Genomic DNA, 21,294 nt, shown 5'->3' with positions numbered 1-21,294 from the left:
GAACCATCCCCATAAATAATCAAATTTTACCCAATTGACACCATTAGCGATTACTACACTACCACCTTACATTCATTCTCGAGTGGCCTCGAGTGGCCTTTGAGCCTTGATAAGTGGTGACTCTCAAATAAAAAAATAATAATGAAATAACAACACAAGTAAATAAATAAACTTCCCCATTCCTCGCTCAACATAAATTGAAACAAATCATTGAGGACATTGCCAAAGCTGCTGTAAAGAGGGCAAACTCCCTCTACCATGCTAGAAAAAAAGAGAGCATTCTATATCTTTACAAAGCTACTATTCACCCATGCATATAGTTTTGTTGCCACAGCTGGCCTGGTACATCTACCATTAGAGTTGAAAAAAATCTCCGATCTACTGTGTCCCACACTGTCAGCTAGGCTGCAAGCTCTGTCCCATCACTGCAATGTTGCATCCCTATGCTTGTTTTACAAGTATTTTAGTGAAGTTTGCTCTGACGGAGCATAGCACTTGTGTCCCCTCAACATATGCTCCCGAATAACCCGACACACAGCAAAATCCCACCCCTTCATAAATTCCTAGATGCTGGAAAGCTTTCTACTCTAATAGTTTATTCTCTCAGACTGTTAGACTTCGGAATTCTCTCCCTGTTTCCCACTTCCTTAGTTGTACAAACTTGCAGAAGTTTAAATGCAATGTAAATAGACGTCTCGCTGCCTCCTTCAGTCTCTTGGAAGACACAATCCTAATTAATAGCGCTTTATGTTCCAAGTGTCAATATCCCTTGTATGGTATTAATATTGGTAAAATAATAATAATAATAATAATAATAATAATAATAATAATAATAATAATAATAATAATAATAATAATAAAATAATAATGATAATAATAAAAAAAAAATAAAAATAATAATAAAATAACAACTTCATCAAATCTCCACACTAACGTAATGTACTTGCAATAACCCTAATCCCTGAGTGGCTTCCGAGCCTTGATAAGTGGTGATCACTGTGTAAAAAAATAATAATAATAATAATAATAATAATAATAATGATAATAATAATAAAAATAATAAAAATAATAATAATGATAATAATAATAAAATAATAATAATAAAAAAAAAAATAATAATAATAATAATGATAATAATAATAAAAATAATAAAAATAATAATAATGATAATAATAATAAAATAATAATAATAATAAAATAATGATAATAATAAAAATAATAATAATAATAAAAATAATAAAATAATAATAATAATAATAATAATAATAAAAATAATAATAATAATAATAATAAAAATAATAATAATAATAATAATAATAATAATAATAATAATAATAATAATAGGAAACAAACGTGCCAGATTGGATGACAAAAAAGTAGAACCATACTGATGCAGAAGGACACAGAGAAAAGAACCGCCCCTCCCCCAGCAACTATAGGCCTATCACGTGTTTACCCCTATGTGGAAAATACTGACAGCACAACTGAGGGAACAAATATACCACTCCTTGAATAACTGTGAACTTCTTCCTGAGGAACAGAAAGGATGCCAAAAAAGAAAAAGAGAACACATGATCTGCTGTACATAGATCAAAAGATCCTAAAAGGAGGCAAAAAGAAGGAGAAAGAATTTAACCATGGCATGGATCAATTACAAAAAAGCGTACAACAGGATCCCACAAGCATGGATAATAAAATGCTTAAAATAGTAAGCAGGATCATCAACATGATAGAAAATGCAATGAGAACATGGAGATTGGAACTGACAGCTGATGGACAACACTTAACAGAAATCAACATACAAAGAGGTATCTTCCAAGGAGATTCGCTATCACCGTTGCTGTTCATCATAGCCATGATGCCCCTGAACAATATACTGAAAAAGTGTCAAGCTGGATATACGTTCTCTAATACAGAGGAAAAAAATGAACCACCTAATGTACATGGACGACCTGAAACCTTTTGCAAGGACCACAAATGAATTAGAGACACTAATAAACACTACCAGGATCTTCAGCCAGGATATCTAAATGGAGTTTGGTATAGAAAAAGTGCACATTACTAGCTATAAGAAAGGGGAAAAAGGCATGGGACTACCCAACCAAACGGAGATGAGGGCCCTAGGGGAACAAGATGCCTATAAATACTTCTCTTCCCATTGTCCCATCACCGCCCCCCTCTCAAAACAGTAATACCAAATAGCCGAGAAGGGTCAAGGAGGATAGAAAAATCTAGGAGAGAGCACTGACCAGACCTCCGTTGAACAAGTGCAAACAGAACTGGGACCTTGGAGAGGCTTATTACCATTTAAATTCCAGTTGAGACCAGTGGCCGCTGCCAGCGAGAAATCAATGGTCAACGATTGTTGCGACAACGCAAATTCATTTCCAAACGTTACCGAAAGAGGTGGAGAGTACTGGAAACCTGGGGAGACTTGTTGTCACTTAGCTTCCAAGGAACATCACAGGTTATTTTCAAGGAGAGATCTTTGATGACCTGTGTGAAAGCTCCTTGTGAGTGAATAATAGTAATAATTTCCCTTTCCCTCTCCCTTTCCCACCCCCTCCAAAAAATAACTGGCATCAGTACGGCTGGAACCATACTAAATAGTTGAAGGGTCAAGGAGGATGGAAAGACCGAGGAGAGAAACCACTAACCAGGTCTCCACTGAATGAGTGCGAAGAGGATTAGGATCTTGAAGAGGCTTATTCTAGTGAAGATCAATGGCCGCTACTAACGACAAATTAATATTAACCGGTTTTTGCACTAACGTAAATTACTTTGCAAATGGTATTGGAAGAGGTGGAAAGTACTGGAAATCTGGGGAGACTTGTTGTCACTCAGACTCCATGGAAAACCAGAAGTTGTTCTCAACGAGAATTTTTTGATGATATGTGTGAAAACTCCTTTTGAATAACAATAATAATAATAATAATAATAATAATAATAATGATAATAATAAAAATAATAATAATAAAATGAATGATAATAAAAATTATAATAATAAAAATAATAATAATAAACAGTATAATAAAAAAAATTATAATAATAAACATAATAATAATAAAAATAATAATAATAAAAAAATAATGATAAAATTATAATAATAAAATAATAATAATAAACATTATAATAATAAAAATTATAATAATAAAAATAATAATGATAAAGAAAATAATAATAAAAATAATAATAATAATAATTAAAATTATAATAATAAAATAATAATAATAAAAATAATAATAATAAAAATTCTAATAATAAAAATAATAATAATAAAATAATAATAATAAAAATAATAATAATTATTATTATAATAATAAAAATTATAATAATATAAGTTGCTTCTACATGTTATCATGTCAGCTCTGTCCGACCGATTTTGCTGGTATTTGATCCGCGCTCGACTGCCTCCGATCTTCTTCTGACTAGCTCCTATATTGAGAATTCATTTTTGCTATGACGTTAGATGTGTGGTCTCAAAACATGACCGACTCACGTGGGAAACTCACGTGGCTGACACGTTCTCCAAACACACTTCTGCAACAAAGAATTCTTACTAACCTATTTTTCTCCTAACCTATTTTTCAACATATTTAAATTTCATTGTCATTATTTTTTTAGCTGACCTCTTTAATCCAATTTCCATAAAAGAAAGAAGAATTAAATTATTTTTACAAACAAACAATAATAATAATAATAAAGAAAATAATAATAAAATTATAATAATAATAATAATACAAATAATAATAATAATAAAAACAATAATAATAAAAATAATAATAATGAAAATTATAATAATGAAAATTATAATAATAAAAATTATAATAATAAAAATTATAATGATAAAAATAATAATAATAATAAAAATAATGATAATAGAAATTATAATAATAAAACTTATAATGATAAATATTATAATAATAAAAATAATAATAATAAAAATAATAATAATAAACATTATAACAATAAAAATAATAATAATAATAAAAATTATAATAATTAAAATTATAATAATAAAGAAAATAATAATAATAATTATAATAATAATAAAAATCATAATAATAATAAAATAATAATGATAAAAATTTTATAATAAAAATTATAATAATAAAAATAATAATAATGAAAATAATAATGATAAACAATGATAATTATTATTATTATTATAATAATAAAAATTATAATAATATAAGTCGCTTCTACATATTAAATGTTCTACCCTTTCGCCTCTGAGGGAACCTTCCTTTGATCATGTCAGCTCTGTCCAACCGACTTTGCTGGTATTGATCCGGGCTCGACTGCCTCCGATCTTCTTCTGACTGGCTCCTATATTGAGAATTTATTTTTGCTATGACGTTAGATGTGTGGTCTCAAAACGTGATCAACTCACGTGGGGAACTCACGTGGCTGACACGTTCTCCAAACACACTTCTGCAACAAAGAATTCTTACTAACCTATTTTCCCCTAACCTATTTTTCAACATATTTAAATTTCATTGTCATTATTTTTTTAGCTGACCTCTTTAATCCAATTTCCATAAAAGAAAGAAGAATTAAATTATTTTTACAAACAAACAGTAATAATGATAAAGAAAATAATAATAAAATTATAATAATAATAAAAATAATAATAATAATAAAAACAATAATAATAAAAATAATAATAATGAAAATTATAATAATAAAAATAATAATAATAAAAACAATAATAATAAAAATAATAATAATAAAAATAATAATAATAATAATTATAATAATAAAAATTATAATAATAAAAATAATAATAATAATAATAAAAATAATAATAATAAAAACAATAATAATAAAAATAATAATAATGAAAATTATAATAATAATAATAATTATAATAATAAAAATTATAATAATAAAAATAATAATAATAAAAATAATAATAATAAAAATTATAATAATAAAACTTATAATGATAAAAATTATAATAATAAAAATAATAATAATAAACATTATAACAATAAAAATAATAATAATAAAAATTATAATAATAAAGAAAATAATAATAATAATAATTATAATAATAAAAATTATAATAATAATAATAATAATAAAAATAATAATAATAAAAATTATAATAATAAAAATTATAATAATAAAAATTATAATAATAAAAATAATAATAATAAAAATTATAACAATGAAAAAAATAATAATAAAACTTATAATAATAAAAATTATAATAATAAAGAAAATAATAATAATTATAATAATAATAATAAAAATAATAATAATAATAATGATAAAAATAATAATAATAAAAATTATAATAATAAAGAAAATAATAATAATTATAATAATAATAATAATAATAATGATAATAAAAATTATAATAATAAAAATAATAATAATAAAAATAATAATATAAATAATACTAATAAAGAAAATAATAATGAAAATTATAATAATAAAAATAATAATAATAAAATAATAATAATAAAAATAATAATAATAAAAATTCTAATAATAAAAATTATAATAATAATAATAAAAATAATAATAATAAAAATTATAATAATAAAAATAGTAATAATAAACATTATAATAATAAAAATAATAATAATAAAATAATAATAATAAAAATTATGATAATAAAATTATAATAATAATAATAATTATAATAATAAAAATAATAATAGTAATAATAAAAATAATAAAAAAGAAAATAATAATAAAAATAATAATAATAAAACTTATAATAATAAAAATAATAATAATAATAAAACTTATAATAATAAAAATTATAATAATGTTGTATAGGCGGGGGTCATATTTAAGAGATAGGACGGGGACATTCATATTGATGAGGGGAAGATACGTTTATACATTTCTGGAGTGTTTCTTCTTAACACATATAGCGAGGAGCGAGGGTGATCAGATCTTTTAACACAGGAGGGGACAATCATTACTTATGATGGATGGGCACATTACTTGGATGGGGTTATACATATAAGGATGTTTCACACATTACCTTCTGTTGTTGAATGACGACACAACACAGTTTTACAAAAACATGATAACTTCTTTATTATCATATCGACCAGTCGAAAGGCATTCAAATGCTACATGCTAAATGTTCTACCCCTTTGCCTCTGAGGGGACCTTCCTCTGATTATTTCAGCTCTGTCTGGCCGACTTTGCTGATATTCGATCCGGGCTTAACTGCCTCCGATCTTCTACTGACTAGCTCCTATATTGAGAATTTATTTTTGCTATGACGTTAGATGTGTGGTCTCAAAACGTGACCGACTCACGTGGGGAACTCGCGTGGCTGACACGTTCTCCAAACACACTTCTGCATCAAAGAATTCTCACTAACCTATTTTTCAACATATTTAAATTTCATTGTTCATTATTTTTTTAGCTGACCTCTTTAATCCAATTTCCATAAAAGAATGAAGAATTAAATTCTTTTTACAAACAAACATATCTAAAATATTTTATATGAAATTGAACAACGCGAAATTCTAACATTGCATTTTCCGAATCTATTTCTGAACCTTGCTTACAAAGTTCGAATCTCGGTCTATCCTAATGTCATTTTCCACTTATCTAAAGTTCTCCTTTTTTCTGTAACAATAATAATAATAATAATAATAATAATAGTAATAATAATATTAATAATAATTGCCACTCAAATTTCAGCGAAAACCAATAGCCGCTGCCAACGAGAAACCAATGAGAAGTAGCTGTTGCGATAATGACAAATTTATTTGCAAATGTTATCGAAAGAGGTGGAGAGTACTGGAAACCTGGGGAAACTTGTTGTCACTCAGCTTCTATGGAACACCATAGGCTGTTTTCAGAGAAAGAGAGAAAGAGAGAGAGAGAGAGAGAGAGAGAGAGAGATCTTTGAAGACCTGTGTGAAAGCTCCTTGTGAGCCAATAATAATAAAAATGATAATAATAATAATAATAATAATAATAATAATAATGATAATAATAAAGCACGTATACGTGGACAAAATATGTAAATATTACTTACATAGAATTTCACCGACGGAGACACACCACACAAAGAATATTTTACATTCATTGACCAGAGTCTTAGAGTCGAGTAACTCGATCATAACAAACAAGGACTGTCAGAGGAAAGCATGATCAGAAGCAGAACACCTGACAAACACGTCTGCGCACATTGAATTTTGCGCCAAATGAGAGGAGAGTTTCGTTCTGAATTGCGTTGTTATAACTATGTTACAAACTCGCGCAATAGAAGCGCCCTCTAACGTCAACATAAAAATATATCCAAAGGCGAGATATTTTTTGGCCCAACACTACCGACAAGTTTCGCAGAATTAACGGTAGACGTTTCAATCCAAAGATGAACATTTGTGTGATACTATGTATATTCACCACACCATAATGATGCCTCTGTTCAGTCTTGAGAGACAAAGGATACCCCCTGTAGGGGTAGCTGCACGTGAAATTGTGAGGCAAGGGTTGAGCAATCTCCAACCACACCTCTCCTGAATTGGCACTGTTTGTGCATATATACAGCACATAGAAGTCCCAAATGGTGACCCATTTAGTACTGACCAGATTCAACGTTGCTTAACTTCGGTTATCTAGTGGGAACCGGTGTGTCAACGTGATTATGCTGTACACCACACTATAATAAAAAAGGAGACAAAAAAAAGTGGAAATAGTTGATCAGGAGAACAAAAATATAGGAAGTGAGTTTAATAGCAAAACAATAGGGACGAGGTTAATCAATTCGCACAAAGGCAATCTGAAATGGGATAGTTAATCAAAATATGGCGGTGACTGAGATAAAAAGATCAGGTATGGAGACTTATGCATTTAGAATTAGTTTACAGACAGTTTAAGGATAGGAGTGAGTTTTGTGACAGTTTATGACAGGTTGCGGCCTGGACCAGATCGGGAGAGTTGTTGGATGCCAACATTAGCTGAGGTCAACCGAGGTCAGCCGATGACAAAGGGACATCCACGGACAATTAGGATATGAATGTTAAAGGGTCGATGGTATCATTCTCGCACTTAGAGTGCAACAGATATCTGTTTCTCTTGCGTCCTTTATTTTTTGTATTTATATCCTTTTTTTGTATTTGTGGGCCACTAGGTGCCCCCTCAGCAGCCGCCAATGTGAGAAACGAAGACGAAGCGAGAACGAGAATGAGAACGAGTAAAGATGAAGAGAAGATGGTAGCAATTGTCGAGGGAGCAGATGGTTTGTTGAAAATAAGAACAAAATTACTTACTTGCATAATTTACTTTCGTCATATCGTCCATTATAATATGTTTCTTTAGGGTTGATATTCAACGCATGTTCCATGCATAGCTGAATACTGTTCTTTGTCGATTGCTCTTTTTTTAAACACGATTGCACTTTTACATAAGCTGAAAAAAACAACATTTAACATATTCATATTCATTATATTAAAACACTACCAGGACTTGTTTCCGGGTGTTGCTCGGAAAAATATAAGAAATTGCTAAAATATATTATTAAGTACTCTTTTTGAATGAATATATGTTTTTGTTTTCTTGTTTTATTGTGTAAAAAAAAATAGCTTTTGTTTACATGTGAATGTGGACATAAAAACTATTATTTATTAGCCTTGTTTAACGAAAAGTGTAATTTTTATTTATACAAAAGCTGAATAAAACATTTTAAACATTCATTTTCGTTACACATAAAACCATTTAGATCATGTTAAACATTGTGTCCAATTAAATTTAAGCATTAAAATATTCACATTTAAAGTTAAACATTAAATTATTTCCATTATAAAATTAAATATTAAAATATTCTAATTAAAGATTTAATATTTTTCCATTAAAGAATTAAACATTAAATTATACCAATTAAAATTTTGGTTCCATGAAAAATTAAGCTTCAAATTTGTTCCCATTATAAAATTAGATATTAAAATATTTCCATGAAAAATTAAACATTATTTTTTCCATTAAAGAATTAAACATTAAAGAATACCTATTAAAATTTTCCTTCCATTAAAAAATTAAACTTTAAATTTGTTTTTATTATGAAATTAAACATTAAATTGCTTCTATTGTAAAATAAAACATTAAAATTATTTCTTTTTTATATTTTTATTTGTAGAGTCGAAAATTTAATAAATGATTTTTAAAACCAAATTAGAGGTTGAAAGATTTTTTTAGTAAATGAAAAAAAATTTTTTTTTTCATATTTTCTTCGTAGTTTTCCTTTCTTATATTTACAGTTCTACATTGCTTTTCAATGTATAAATATTGGAGTTGTCACTCTTACAGCGTGCTCGCTACATAAAATTTAGGTATTAATAAGAGTCTCCATTTGATACTAGGAGAAATGGGCTATCATCGGCACTCGTCGTTATAGCTCGACAATCTTGCTATCTATCTATACACCTATAAAGTTGAGTTTTATAGCACTTGCATTGATACTAAAAGCCTACCTTTTTTTATTTAAAAATTATTAAAACGAATCTCTTACTCAGTCATAGATATGCAAGCGATTTCATAACTAATTTGCATATTGCTTTGAAAAACGGACTTCAATTAATTATTCACTTTTATGGTTTCTAATTGAATGATTCATTTCATTTACCTATACGCTCAATTCTATTTATGCATAGTTTCTACATTGTGCATAATTGTGAAGCATTTAGGATAAATAAGTTCTATCATATGCACATATATTTACATCTCTCTCTCTCTCTCTCTCTCTCTCTCTATATATATATATATATATATATATATATATATATATATATATATATATATACATATATATATATAAGTGACTTTGTCTTTGTATGTGCGGAACGTCTCTACCAAACTCCTCCCTGATTTTTTGTCTATAAACTTGAAACTTGATTGGTCCATGGAACAATTTCGATTTGGATTTATGCCGGTAAAATTAGCTGCTAAGGGGTCAAAATTGCAAAACAAAACATTTGACCTTAGCAGGAGTAAGTCAACTAAATCTGCTAGTTATGAACATGCGCTAATATGCTCACATACGTTGAAGTCACTTAATTTTGAACCTTTCTTATTCATCGGTTGATAGCCAATATGCTCACATACGTTGAAGTCACTTAATTTTGAACCTTTCTTATTCATCGGTTGATAGCCAATATGCTCACATACGTTGAAGTCACTTAATTTTGAACCTTTCTTATTCATCGGTTGATAGCCAATATGCTCACATACGTTGAAGTCACTTAATTTTGAACCTTTCTTATTCATCGGTTGATAGCCAATATGCTCACATACGTTGAAGTCACTTAATTTTGAACCTTTCTTATTCATCGGTTGATAGCCAATATGCTCACATACGTTGAAGTCACTTAATTTTGAACCTTTCTTATTCATCGGTTGATAGCCAATATGCTCACATACGTTGAAGTCACTTAATTTTGAACCTTTCTTATTCATCGGTTGATAGCCAATATGCTCACATACGTTGAAGTCACTTAATTTTGAACCTTTCTTATTCATCGGTTAATAGCTCAAACTGTATCTTTGGACTTGTGGGCAGGTGTCGAGTTCTGATGCCACACCCAAGATCTGCCAGATTACTACACTCTTCAGCACGTCCAGGTTTTCGTGCTGACTTTCAAGCCGACTTCGAAGTGGCATGATGTGGCCCTCACTTGAAATTACACCAAAGACCATAACGGTGGTTGGAAACTGTTTTCACCACCCTGGGCATGTCCCTGTTATTCGTAGCAATCCAACGATGCATTTTGAGGGTGCTGGCAATGGTCCTGCTGTCGTAACTTGGATCGGTAAAAAGCATGAGCTGTACAGCGGCGCATCTCTGATTTCGCTTGTTGAACATTGTATCACTTTCAGACAAATATTGTATATATTAATCAAATTGTGAACAAACAAAGACACATTAACACGACTTTATTATAATATATATTGGGTACAATATCATAATAAATAGAGAATTGGCTCTCTAATAATAAATGCGAAATCTGCATGGAGTAAAAGATATGATATTTAAGCATATTTTACAACCGGGCAACGCCGGGCTAGCTGCTAGTGAAGAAAAAACACAATATCTTTAACTCATTGAAGAAGGTAGGACTCTATCGATATATTTGGTGTATAATATTTTCATTCATCGACAAAAATATTTTAGCATCGAATTTAGTTTTAAAAATGATTTCTTCTGTACAGATTAAATTATTTTTATTAAAATGATAAACTTTTAATTATTTCTGTTAAAAACTTAAACATTCAATTATTTCCATTAAGCAGTCAATTATTTCCATTAAACAGTCAATTATTTCCATTAAACAGTCAATTATTTTCCTTAAACAGTCAATTATTTCCATTAAACGTTCAGTTATTTCCATTAAGCGTTCAGTTATTTCCTTTAAACGTTCAGTTATTTCCATTAAACATTAAATTTTTTCTATTAAACATTAATTTTTTTCCATTAAACATTAAATTTTGAAATATATACTTATTATATTTCCGCCTGTCTGTTCCTTCCAACTTTTCTCAGAAATTACTAGACTGTTTTGACTGAAATTTTGCATGGACCTTTGTTATGGTAAGGTGCAGAGAACTAAGTGTTATGGTATCGGTTCTATGCACAGTTCTAATATAGATTAGTCAATGCAATACCACTTTTCCTCTAAAAGTTTTCTTGGAAACTACTGGGCCGATCTTACTGAAACTTTGTATGGACTTTTGATATGATCAGGTGCAGCGATCTAAGTATTAAGGTATCCGTTCGAAGTACAGTTTTGTATTAATAGGAATTAATAGAGATTAGTATTTAATGCATTAATGAACACAGCTTAACCATACTCAACAATTTGGCATAAAGCACTCATTCTAAATCAACAGACTCTAAGATTTTTTTTGTTTGTTTTTAATGGGCTAATAAGTTTTATTTTTAAAATAATTTCGCGTAGGATGCATTTTGTTTAATTTAGCAGAAATATGCCTTTCACTTGGGTCGATTAATCGGAATCGGGAATCGAAAAAATCGGAAATTTTGGGGTGTCAGAATCGGTATCGGGATCGGAAAAAATTGCCTATTTTCCGATGCCAAGAACGATTCTTTTTATTGGCTTTTTTTTTATTTGATTTTCTTTAAACAAACATATTCTACTGCTGATATTAATACTAAAATAGTGAATATCTATTGATTTTAACTTATTAGTAAAGCTAAAATCGATATATCATCCCTCACAAGTGTATCCTTATGTTTAAGAAAATATCTGCACATTTAACATGTGTTTTTACGGTAATCGTGAAAAATAACGACTTCATAGTTAAATATGTAGGAATTTATAAAGACTCGGAATCGGTAATTGTATCGGAATTTGGAATTTAATACGCAATCGGTAATTGTATCGGAATCGGTAAAAATACTGGAATCGTTCCATCCATACCTTTCACATTTAATAATGTAGTCCAACTTTCCATAAAGAAACCTGAAAAATTGAGTTTGTAAGACGGAATTATAGATGACCCTATACGGGATCCATACTGACTGGCCATTATCATTATTACATAAGCATTTTGTAAACGTAATACAACCAGATGTTACAAATAACAAGAGTACACGCACGCGCATAGTTTCCCCCTCTCCCTTCCTCGCTTATTGAAAGTGATAGAGTCTAAAGAAAATAGTTCTTACTTTCCAGTCCGACGCGGCAGACGTAACCAAAGACGCTTTCCACCACTTTACTTGTTGTCTTCATCCGCGTGACGTGGCAGTTCTCAAAGATGCGATCCGCGCAACGCATGAAACGCTGCAGATTTCTTACAAAAAAGAAATAAATAATAATAATAATAATAATAATAATAATAATAATAATAATAATAATGATAATAATAATAATAATAATAATAATAATAATAATAATAATAAAGGGACACCAAAGGGCCGAGAACGGTCAATAAGGACTGAAAGGCCGAGGAGCGAGCGCCAACCAGACCTCGGCTGGACAAGCGCAAAGAGAACTGGGACCTTGGGGAGGCTGAGCGCCACTCTAATTCCAGTATAAAGCAATGGCCACTACCAGCGAGAAATCAATGGTAAGCGGCTGTTGCGATGATGCAAATTCATTTGCAAATGCTATCGAAGGAAGTAGAGAGAGCTGGACGTCTGGGGAGACTTGTTGTCACTCAGCTTCCAGAGAACACCACAGGTTTCCAATCAGATCGTTTGTTGACTTGTGTGAAAGCTCCATGTGAGCCAATAATAATAATAATAATAATAATAATAATAAGAAGAAGAAGAAGAAGAAGAAGAAGAAGAAGAAGAAGAAGAAAAATTAAAAATTTCCTTTATATTCAAAAGAAAAAACATTTCTTCGGTTCAGTAATCAAATATTTCTCATCATCATCATCATCATCATCATCATGTACTCACTAGGAGTTCTCACGCAGATCATCATCAAAGATTATTCACTGATAATAGCTGGTGGTGTTTCCTTGGGTCTGGGTGAAACAAGTCTCTAGATTTCCAGCACGCTCCGTCTCTTTCAATATCCTTTGCAAATGAATTTGCATTATCACAAGAGCCACTTGCCATTGATTTGTATCTAGCAGTGAACATTGGTATTTACTAAAATTTGGTATAGACCTTTGTTATGATAAAGTGCAGCAAACTAAGTATTATGGTATCCATTCGACGCACAGTTAAGAATTAATTGGGATTAATTAGGATTGATCACCATAATACGATATTTACTTTAGAAGATTTCTTGGAAACTACTGGTCTGATTTGACTAAAATTTTGTATAGACCTTTAAAATGAAAAGCTGGAGCAAATTAAGTATCATTGTATCCGATCGATGCACAATTAAGAATCCTTAAGGATTAATAGAAATTAGTATATAATGCAAAAATGAGCGCAAATTTAACCATAATTAAACAATCAATTTAGCATAAAGCACTCAATCTAAATCAACGGGCTATAACTTTTGCCCGTTTTTAAACGGGCTGAAAAGTCTAGTTAAAAATATAATAGTAGAAAACATTAACGCGAAAAAAATAAAAATTTGTTTCAAAGCATCACAGAGAAATAATAAAGTTTTTTTTTTTTTTTTATGTTTAAACTAGTGTTTGGATGATTAACCGGAATCGGGAATCAGAAAAATCGAAACTGTTTGAGGTATCGGAATTGGTATCGGAATTGGAAAAATTTCTGGTTGAATTTCCGATTCCAAAAACGATTCTTTTAATTTTTTTACAATTTAATTTTGCATTGCTGATAGTAATGATGAGAAAACTTTTATTTTAAGTTATATATATATATATATATATATATATATATATATATATATATATATATATGATGATTGCAACGTCTTGTCAGACGAGTGCCACTCCCTCAGACACTTAAAGACCATGAGCTCAAAAATGACTTTTTTTAAGTCCTACAGGTGAATTCACACGCTCAAGCAGGCAGGACACTGAAGATGGCCATTGAGATCAATTATTACATGCTTCCAGCATTTCAACTTTTCCATCGCAGCAGGACCACTTTTATAGACAAATGCCTGAGGGAGTATCTATACACAGGTGATGTTACAGAGTCTTAGCTTTGTACGACAGCTAAGTCTCTCTCTCGGTTCAAAATGTTGAGATCTAGTAACAAGCAAGAGCAAGATAGCCAGCAACAAGTTAAACTGCAGACCAGCCTAATGCGAGTACTGGTCTCCCGCTTTATGGTTTTTTAAATCAGAGATTTGCTTCTCCTAGAAAGGTTGTCTTCACCACGGCTTACAGGAGTCCTCTCCACTCCAACACACACACACGCACACACACACACACACACACACACACACACACACATATATATATGTATGTATGTGTGTGTGTGTAAATATATATGTGTGTGTATATATATCTGTATATATATATATATATATATATAAAAGTGAAAGTGTCTGTTTGTGTGTCTGTGTGTGTACATTTCCCCACGCAATAACTCTGTCAATTTTAAGTCTACAGACTCGAAATTTGATATACAGGGTACTGAGATTTGGGAAAATCTATGTGATCGGTTTTCGACCAGAAATTTGTCTGTTAAGAGGTCAAAGTCCAACGATTTGATCTTTAAGAACTCTACCAAACTCCTCCGACAATTTTGGGTCTAAACACTTGAACTTTTAGAAATAGCTTCATTGGACATGGATCTAACAATAACTCGATTTGAGCCCAAAACAATAAATTTTAAGGGGTCATAATAGGGGTCAAAGTTTTTTTTTTTTGTCAACATACATCTCCAATTACCTGGACAACGTCGGGCACCCATGCTAGTGTACATATATATATATATATATATATATATATATATATATATATATATATATATATATATATGTATATATATATATATATGCATATATATATATTAATATATATATATACATATATATATTAATATATATATATAATTATTTACTATAATAATATGTGTGTGTGTGTGTGTGTGTGTGTGTGTGTGTGTGTGTGTGTGTGTGTGTGTGTGTGTGTGTGTGTGTGTGTGTTTTAGTGTTGGAACGACTAATCAGATTGGAAAAATCGGAATTTTGGAGGGTATCGGAATCGGTATCGGAATCCGAAAAAATTGGGTTCAATTTCTGATTCCAAAAATGATTCTTTTAATTTTTGATAAATATTTCAATTTAAACTACCAGTAAAACTAAAATCTAATGATTATAATAACGAATTGAGATAAAATGGCTCCGGGAAAGTAATAATAAAAAATGGCCCAAATGGACGATACTACTACTACTACTACTACTACTACTACTACTACTACTACTACTACTACTACTAATACTAATACTGCTACTACTACTACTACTACTACTACTACTACTAATAATAATAATAATAATAATAATAAGAAGAAGAAGAAGAAGAAGAAGAAGAAGAAGAAAAGAAAAACAATAAAAAATAGCAGGAGTGGATAAATAGAATACAATGGCACAAGTGAAAAATATTGATGAAAATCCCACAATGAGTTTATCAAAATATTGGATACAATACGTAATGGGAAAAAATATTTAAAAATTGTCAAATCAAAAAAAACGTATAACTGCATATAAAAATAGGTGATAACCCCCACCCCCACCTCACCCCCTCAAAAATATCTACTTATTGCGATTAGGCGATTTTAGAATCGGAATCGCGGAAAATATTGAAATCGTTCCATCACAAGTTTGAATATCATTGAAAGAATTGCATACTTGCAAATTGTGGTCATTTGACTTGCTGTCCAAATTGCTTTCGTGTCGTTGATAATCTGTGTGAGTTTCAGGGTTGGGTGAAGCAGCTTCAGACATTTTTTTAATTTCTCTTTCGTATATTGTTCCGAACAAAAGTTCTTTTCTAAAAAAAAAAAAAAAAATTAAAAAATATAACAAATGTAAAAATAAAATATGTATAAAAAATAATATATATATAAAAAATAAAATATATGTAAAAAATAAAATATATGTAGTGAAGCCAAGAAGAAGAAGAAGAAGAAGAAGAAGAAGAAGAAGAAGAAGAAGAAGAAGAAGAAGAGTTCCAGAGTCATTACACAAAATGAAAACCGAACTTTCTATGACCCGATGCAACTTACAGGCCTTGGATGCTGAAACGTATAAAAAAAAACCGTTTCGTTTTTTGAAATTCTTGGTTATTGTTATCCCCAGGTTTGTTTCTAGACCATTCCAACAACCCTTTCTTCTTATTAATTTCGACGACTCCCCAAGAGGGGGACCCGCCGAAATGGTGACCTACCCAACAAAAGTTACATTATGGTAATCGCCTATACATGTATTAAAACAGATTGTTTATACACTAACTAGCAGGGCTACTAAGTGTTGTCCGGGCCCATAAAACTAGAAAAAGAATTTATACTTACAGCAAGTAACCTCCGCCTCACGTACAACTCATTTCGGGTCAATCTATTCACCAATTTAAGAAATGCGACTCTTATGCTATCATCACGATAATCTTGGAACTAAAATCACGTCTACGGGTTGCCTTCAATAAGATTCTAGACTCTTTGTATAGACATTTAAGATTATCGTAGACTCTTGAAAATTCAGTATGTTATTGCTATACATCTTATGAGATGACTGACCGATTTTTATGATTTCAGATTCAAATGAACAGCTACAGTAGGAATTGGAATACACCCTTCTAAAGACTGATTGTCACAGTGGGTGAATTTCAAAAATGCAATCTGGACGTGAGGACACTTTAAAAGAACGATACGCAATAAAATACTGTTTTAAACTTAGAAAAAAAATGCCGCAGAAACATATGGAATCCTTCAGATTGCTTTTTGACTATCTTAGATGAATTAAGCATCAGTTTTTGAGTGGCATAAGAGATTCAAGAAAGGCAGGTAATCTGTGAGGGATGATGGGAGGTGTATGGAGAGTAAGGATTCAGAACACCAGAGTTGATTAGCCAAATAAAGAATTTCATGGATAAGGACCGTCATGTGTCTATGGAGACAATAAGTGCACAGTTTTGATCTTAGTGTGGGAACTGTACATACAATTATTCACGAGGAACTGAAGACGCGGAAGATTTGTGCGAAGTTTGTCCTAAGGGTGCACAGACTATTTGACCAAGATGAGCGTCAAGACAGTTTCTCACTCTCTCCATAGCCTATACCCTGCTCTTTTCAACTTTTGGTTATTCCCTAAGCTCAAGGAAAACCTTAGAAGCTGTCGTTATGAGACAATTAATAAGATGAAAAAGGCTGTGACAAGGGTCATTGACGCTCACACAAGAGGACTTCCATGGGGCCTTCCGGAAGTTGTTGGAACGATACAACAAGTGCATTGCAGCCGGAGGAGATTACTTTGAAGGAGACTAATGTTTCATTTTTGTTCTATCAATAAAATGCCCACACGAAAAACGTCTGGAAACTTATTGAAGGCACCTCGGATGTACAAGATATGGTTGTTTCACGGTTCTTACCGGTAGTAGTCGGAACACTGTAACCTAAAGTGCTTATCAGACTGTAACCGCTGCACTCCAGTTTCGTTCGGGTGGTTTCGAAGTTTTTCTCCAAATATGTTTTCGCAAACATGGCCGCCTCTCGGCCGCACGTGGCCGCGTACTTCGACACACAGTCGGTGCTTTCGTTTAAATGCCTGGGAAAACATACGAAGACATAAAAAGAAAGAGAAAAAAGAAAAAAACGTAAGCAACACAAGACAGAAAGATGCAATTCCAGAATTCAATCTAATTACAACCGGAATTACAGAAAAATCTTTTATGATGTAAGTACCCTTCAAGAAACAGAAACCGTTATATAGAAAGAAACAAAGAAACAAAAGAAACAAACGAAACCGTTATATTCCAAATATCACGTAAATTGATCAAATAGTTTTTTTAACTAACAAAATCGAATTTTATGATAAAGTAGAAACGTTGTATCTTCATCCGTCATATTTGATAAATAAACAAAAACAATTCGAGCTACCGAGATCAAAATCAACCTTGTAATGGCTACGATTTACTATTAAAAACCTTAAAAATCATAAAAAGTGATTATATATATAAACTACGTGGTCAATTTACGTGATTTTTTTAATATGATATTTTGTTCCGTGACGGGTACGTAATTATAATGATTTTTCTGTATTTTTTTTACACTGAATTATGAACTAGCACAGATTAAAAACCTATACTAAAAATTGTGTAAAAAATTAAAAGAGTTTTCGAGCAGAACATTTTAGCGTCAACAAAATGAAATATCTTGTTGAGGAAAAATCACTACCATTGCTGATGAAGGTTTTACCCGATGCAAGAATCGGGAGTCTGAAGGAGTCTAGCCACGGGCTTGAGGGCAAAATTAGAGATATACATCTTGTCGCTGTGGTTTGTGAATGCAGTGGGCTTCGCAGCTATCCACCAAGTCTAGCCGTGTTTTTTATCTTAGCACCAATCATTGAAAATGCTTTTCCTCTATTCACTCCAGTATTTTGCTGGTTGTCCTGTGCAGTTCTAGGAGGTTCACTCCCTCAGGCCATTGCCTCTTGTCTTTCAGTGAGGGATAAATTTATTGTTTACTGCCTGGCGCGCTACTGCTTGGAAATACCGACCAGGTTGCCAAGGAAAATTTGAATAGGCCAAAGTACTCCTCCTTAAAGAGACTTTACTCTTCCCCCAACTTCTGACCTTTTGTCACATCTTCATGCGGCGGTATTGAAGTAAATGCAATCTTCGCAGCTCACTCGTGTTGGGTTTTTCATTACTAACAAGTCTCCACTTATCAAGACTCATAGGCCACTCGAGGATAAGGGCTAACGAATTTCTTGGGACAGTGAACCAACAACGTAACAATGGTTGAGATTGGCCAGATTATTTAAGAGAACAGCTCAAAAAGAATTAGTTAACATTGGACTTGAAAGCAACCAGGTTATAGTCAGTTGGTAAGTAGCTCTGTAGTATTGTGTTCCACATATATGGAGTTCTTGGAAAGAAGCCTGGGTCGTGAAAATTTTGCTTACTTTTAGGTACGTAAAGAGAGAAAGGAAAATTTTATACAGTGGTTGTAGCTAGACAGGTTTTTATTCTAAATGTCTTATAACGTGAAGTCATATATTGGAGCCCAGTTCGAGCACTTGCCATGAAAATACCAGCAGAGCGAAGAAAGACTAGCAAGGTTTTCTCATTAGGGAAGAGACTAGTGAGAAAAGAGTACATCCTCCCACTCGATTTCGAAACTGTTTTTTTTTATCCTAAATACGGCACAGTGTCATTTAAATGTAGGGGGCTATGATTTGGGATACTACATAGGGAGTTGAGCAGCAAGATGCCTGTTTGCATTACACTTTAACTTCTGCATGATATTACAGTCAAAGAAGCAGGGACCCAGGAGGGAATTCCAAAGTTTAGCAGTTCGAGAGAAGAAACTATTAGAGTAGACGGTTTTCGGGCATCTAGGGATCTCTACTGTGTAGGGTGGGACTTTGCTGCTTGTCGGGTTTGTCGGGAGTATTTATGTCAAAGGGATATAAAGGCTTAGAGTTCGTCCATCAAGATATTTGTAAAATACGCACAAGGATGTAACATTTCCTCGGTGGGACAAGAGTTGATGTTTGATAATCGGTATTTGATTTTCTCCCCACAAGGGCAGAGTTAAACACAGGGTTCGTTTTTTAATGTGGGGAAAATCCAGCTCGCCAAAAAGGTTCACTCTGATTGGGATTAAGATTAAATTTTTTCAGTCTAGAAGGATTCCTTTCTTACTGGTCGAAAACAGAGAAGATGAAGTGTAGTGTCAGAACAGATACTACACATTACTTCTGCTGTTACAAACAAAGAAAATAAATTTATAAAAATCCGGTTCTGCATTTTTTTTAACAAATGCTTTTATTACCGTTACTTTTGGCACAACTCTTGCTGCCACATGTCTATTTTAGCCTGGCACGCGTTTCTCTTCCTTTCGATCGCATGATGAACCCAACCAGCCCATTCTCGTCTTTGACTTCACACGTCCATTCTCTTCGACGCCCACTTTGATTTTGCTCCGAGCACATGGTGCAGTTATCTCTTTTTTTTTCCTGTCTCTTCTCGCGCACTCTTCCTTGCATATTTTTCAGCTACTGCTCTTTGCAAGCTAGCCATACTTCACTGCTACTGCTGCTGACATCTTCCCATGCGCTCATATGCACAATGTTACAAAGGGAAGGAACCCAGCTTCGAAATCTAGCAAGTCAGATATGTTTGTGCAGACCATAGCCTAAATTTGCCTTATGCGAGACTTTGTCCACCTAATTGTTGCCAACCGGTAATCGACAATAGAGAAGATTTACCTAGTTAATTATATACTTTCGATAACATTAGTCAATCTGGCAAATAAAAATAATTATAACTGATTTTAAACATAATCAATTAAAGATTGATGACCATTCAGATTCTTGGATGAGTTAACAAATGAGGTGATAAATAACACCGTACCGTAGAGCTTAACATTCAGAGTCAATATAAACTGGAATAGATACATTGATGACATTGCTAAGGCTGCTGCAAATAAGGTGGGCTTCCTCTACCTTGCTAGAAAATTACTCACATCTGAGAGTATCCTATACATCTACAAAGCCACTATGCATGGAGTATTGTATCCAAATTTGGGCTGGTGTATCTACCACGATTACATAAAAAGTTCGGTTCGAAATTCTATACAGATTCCCGAGTTTAACAATATAGCCTAAAGAAAAATAAGTTCGGAGGGTACATCGATCGAAACGTTGTGAAAATAACATTCACGATGAGGAGAATAATCCAAATAATACG

The 21,294-nt window shown here is 31.6% G+C and overlaps 1 protein-coding gene across 1 annotated transcript in view; it reads right to left on the bottom strand.

Annotated features, from left to right (window-relative positions):
- LOC145252538 (uncharacterized) overlaps nt 1–21,294 on the bottom strand; it is a 99,113-nt gene that overhangs the window by 60,005 nt on the left and 17,814 nt on the right. Inside the window, exons 5-8 of the mRNA XM_080112087.1 lie at nt 17,968–18,143; nt 16,233–16,374; nt 12,665–12,789; nt 8,256–8,394 (exon numbers count right to left, since the gene is read on the bottom strand). Of these exons, the coding sequence (XP_079968213.1) occupies nt 8,256–8,394; nt 12,665–12,789; nt 16,233–16,374; nt 17,968–18,143 (582 nt within the window). The remainder of the gene's footprint in view (nt 1–8,255; nt 8,395–12,664; nt 12,790–16,232; nt 16,375–17,967; nt 18,144–21,294) is intronic.

Source organism: Euprymna scolopes, chromosome 29 (genome assembly GCF_053919585.1).
Source record: "Euprymna scolopes isolate OS-2025 chromosome 29, ASM5391958v1, whole genome shotgun sequence".
NCBI classification, from domain to species: domain Eukaryota; kingdom Metazoa; phylum Mollusca; class Cephalopoda; order Sepiida; family Sepiolidae; genus Euprymna; species Euprymna scolopes.
The sequence above is the reverse complement of the archived record's forward strand: the minus strand, read 5'-3'. Positions and strand labels throughout refer to the sequence as shown.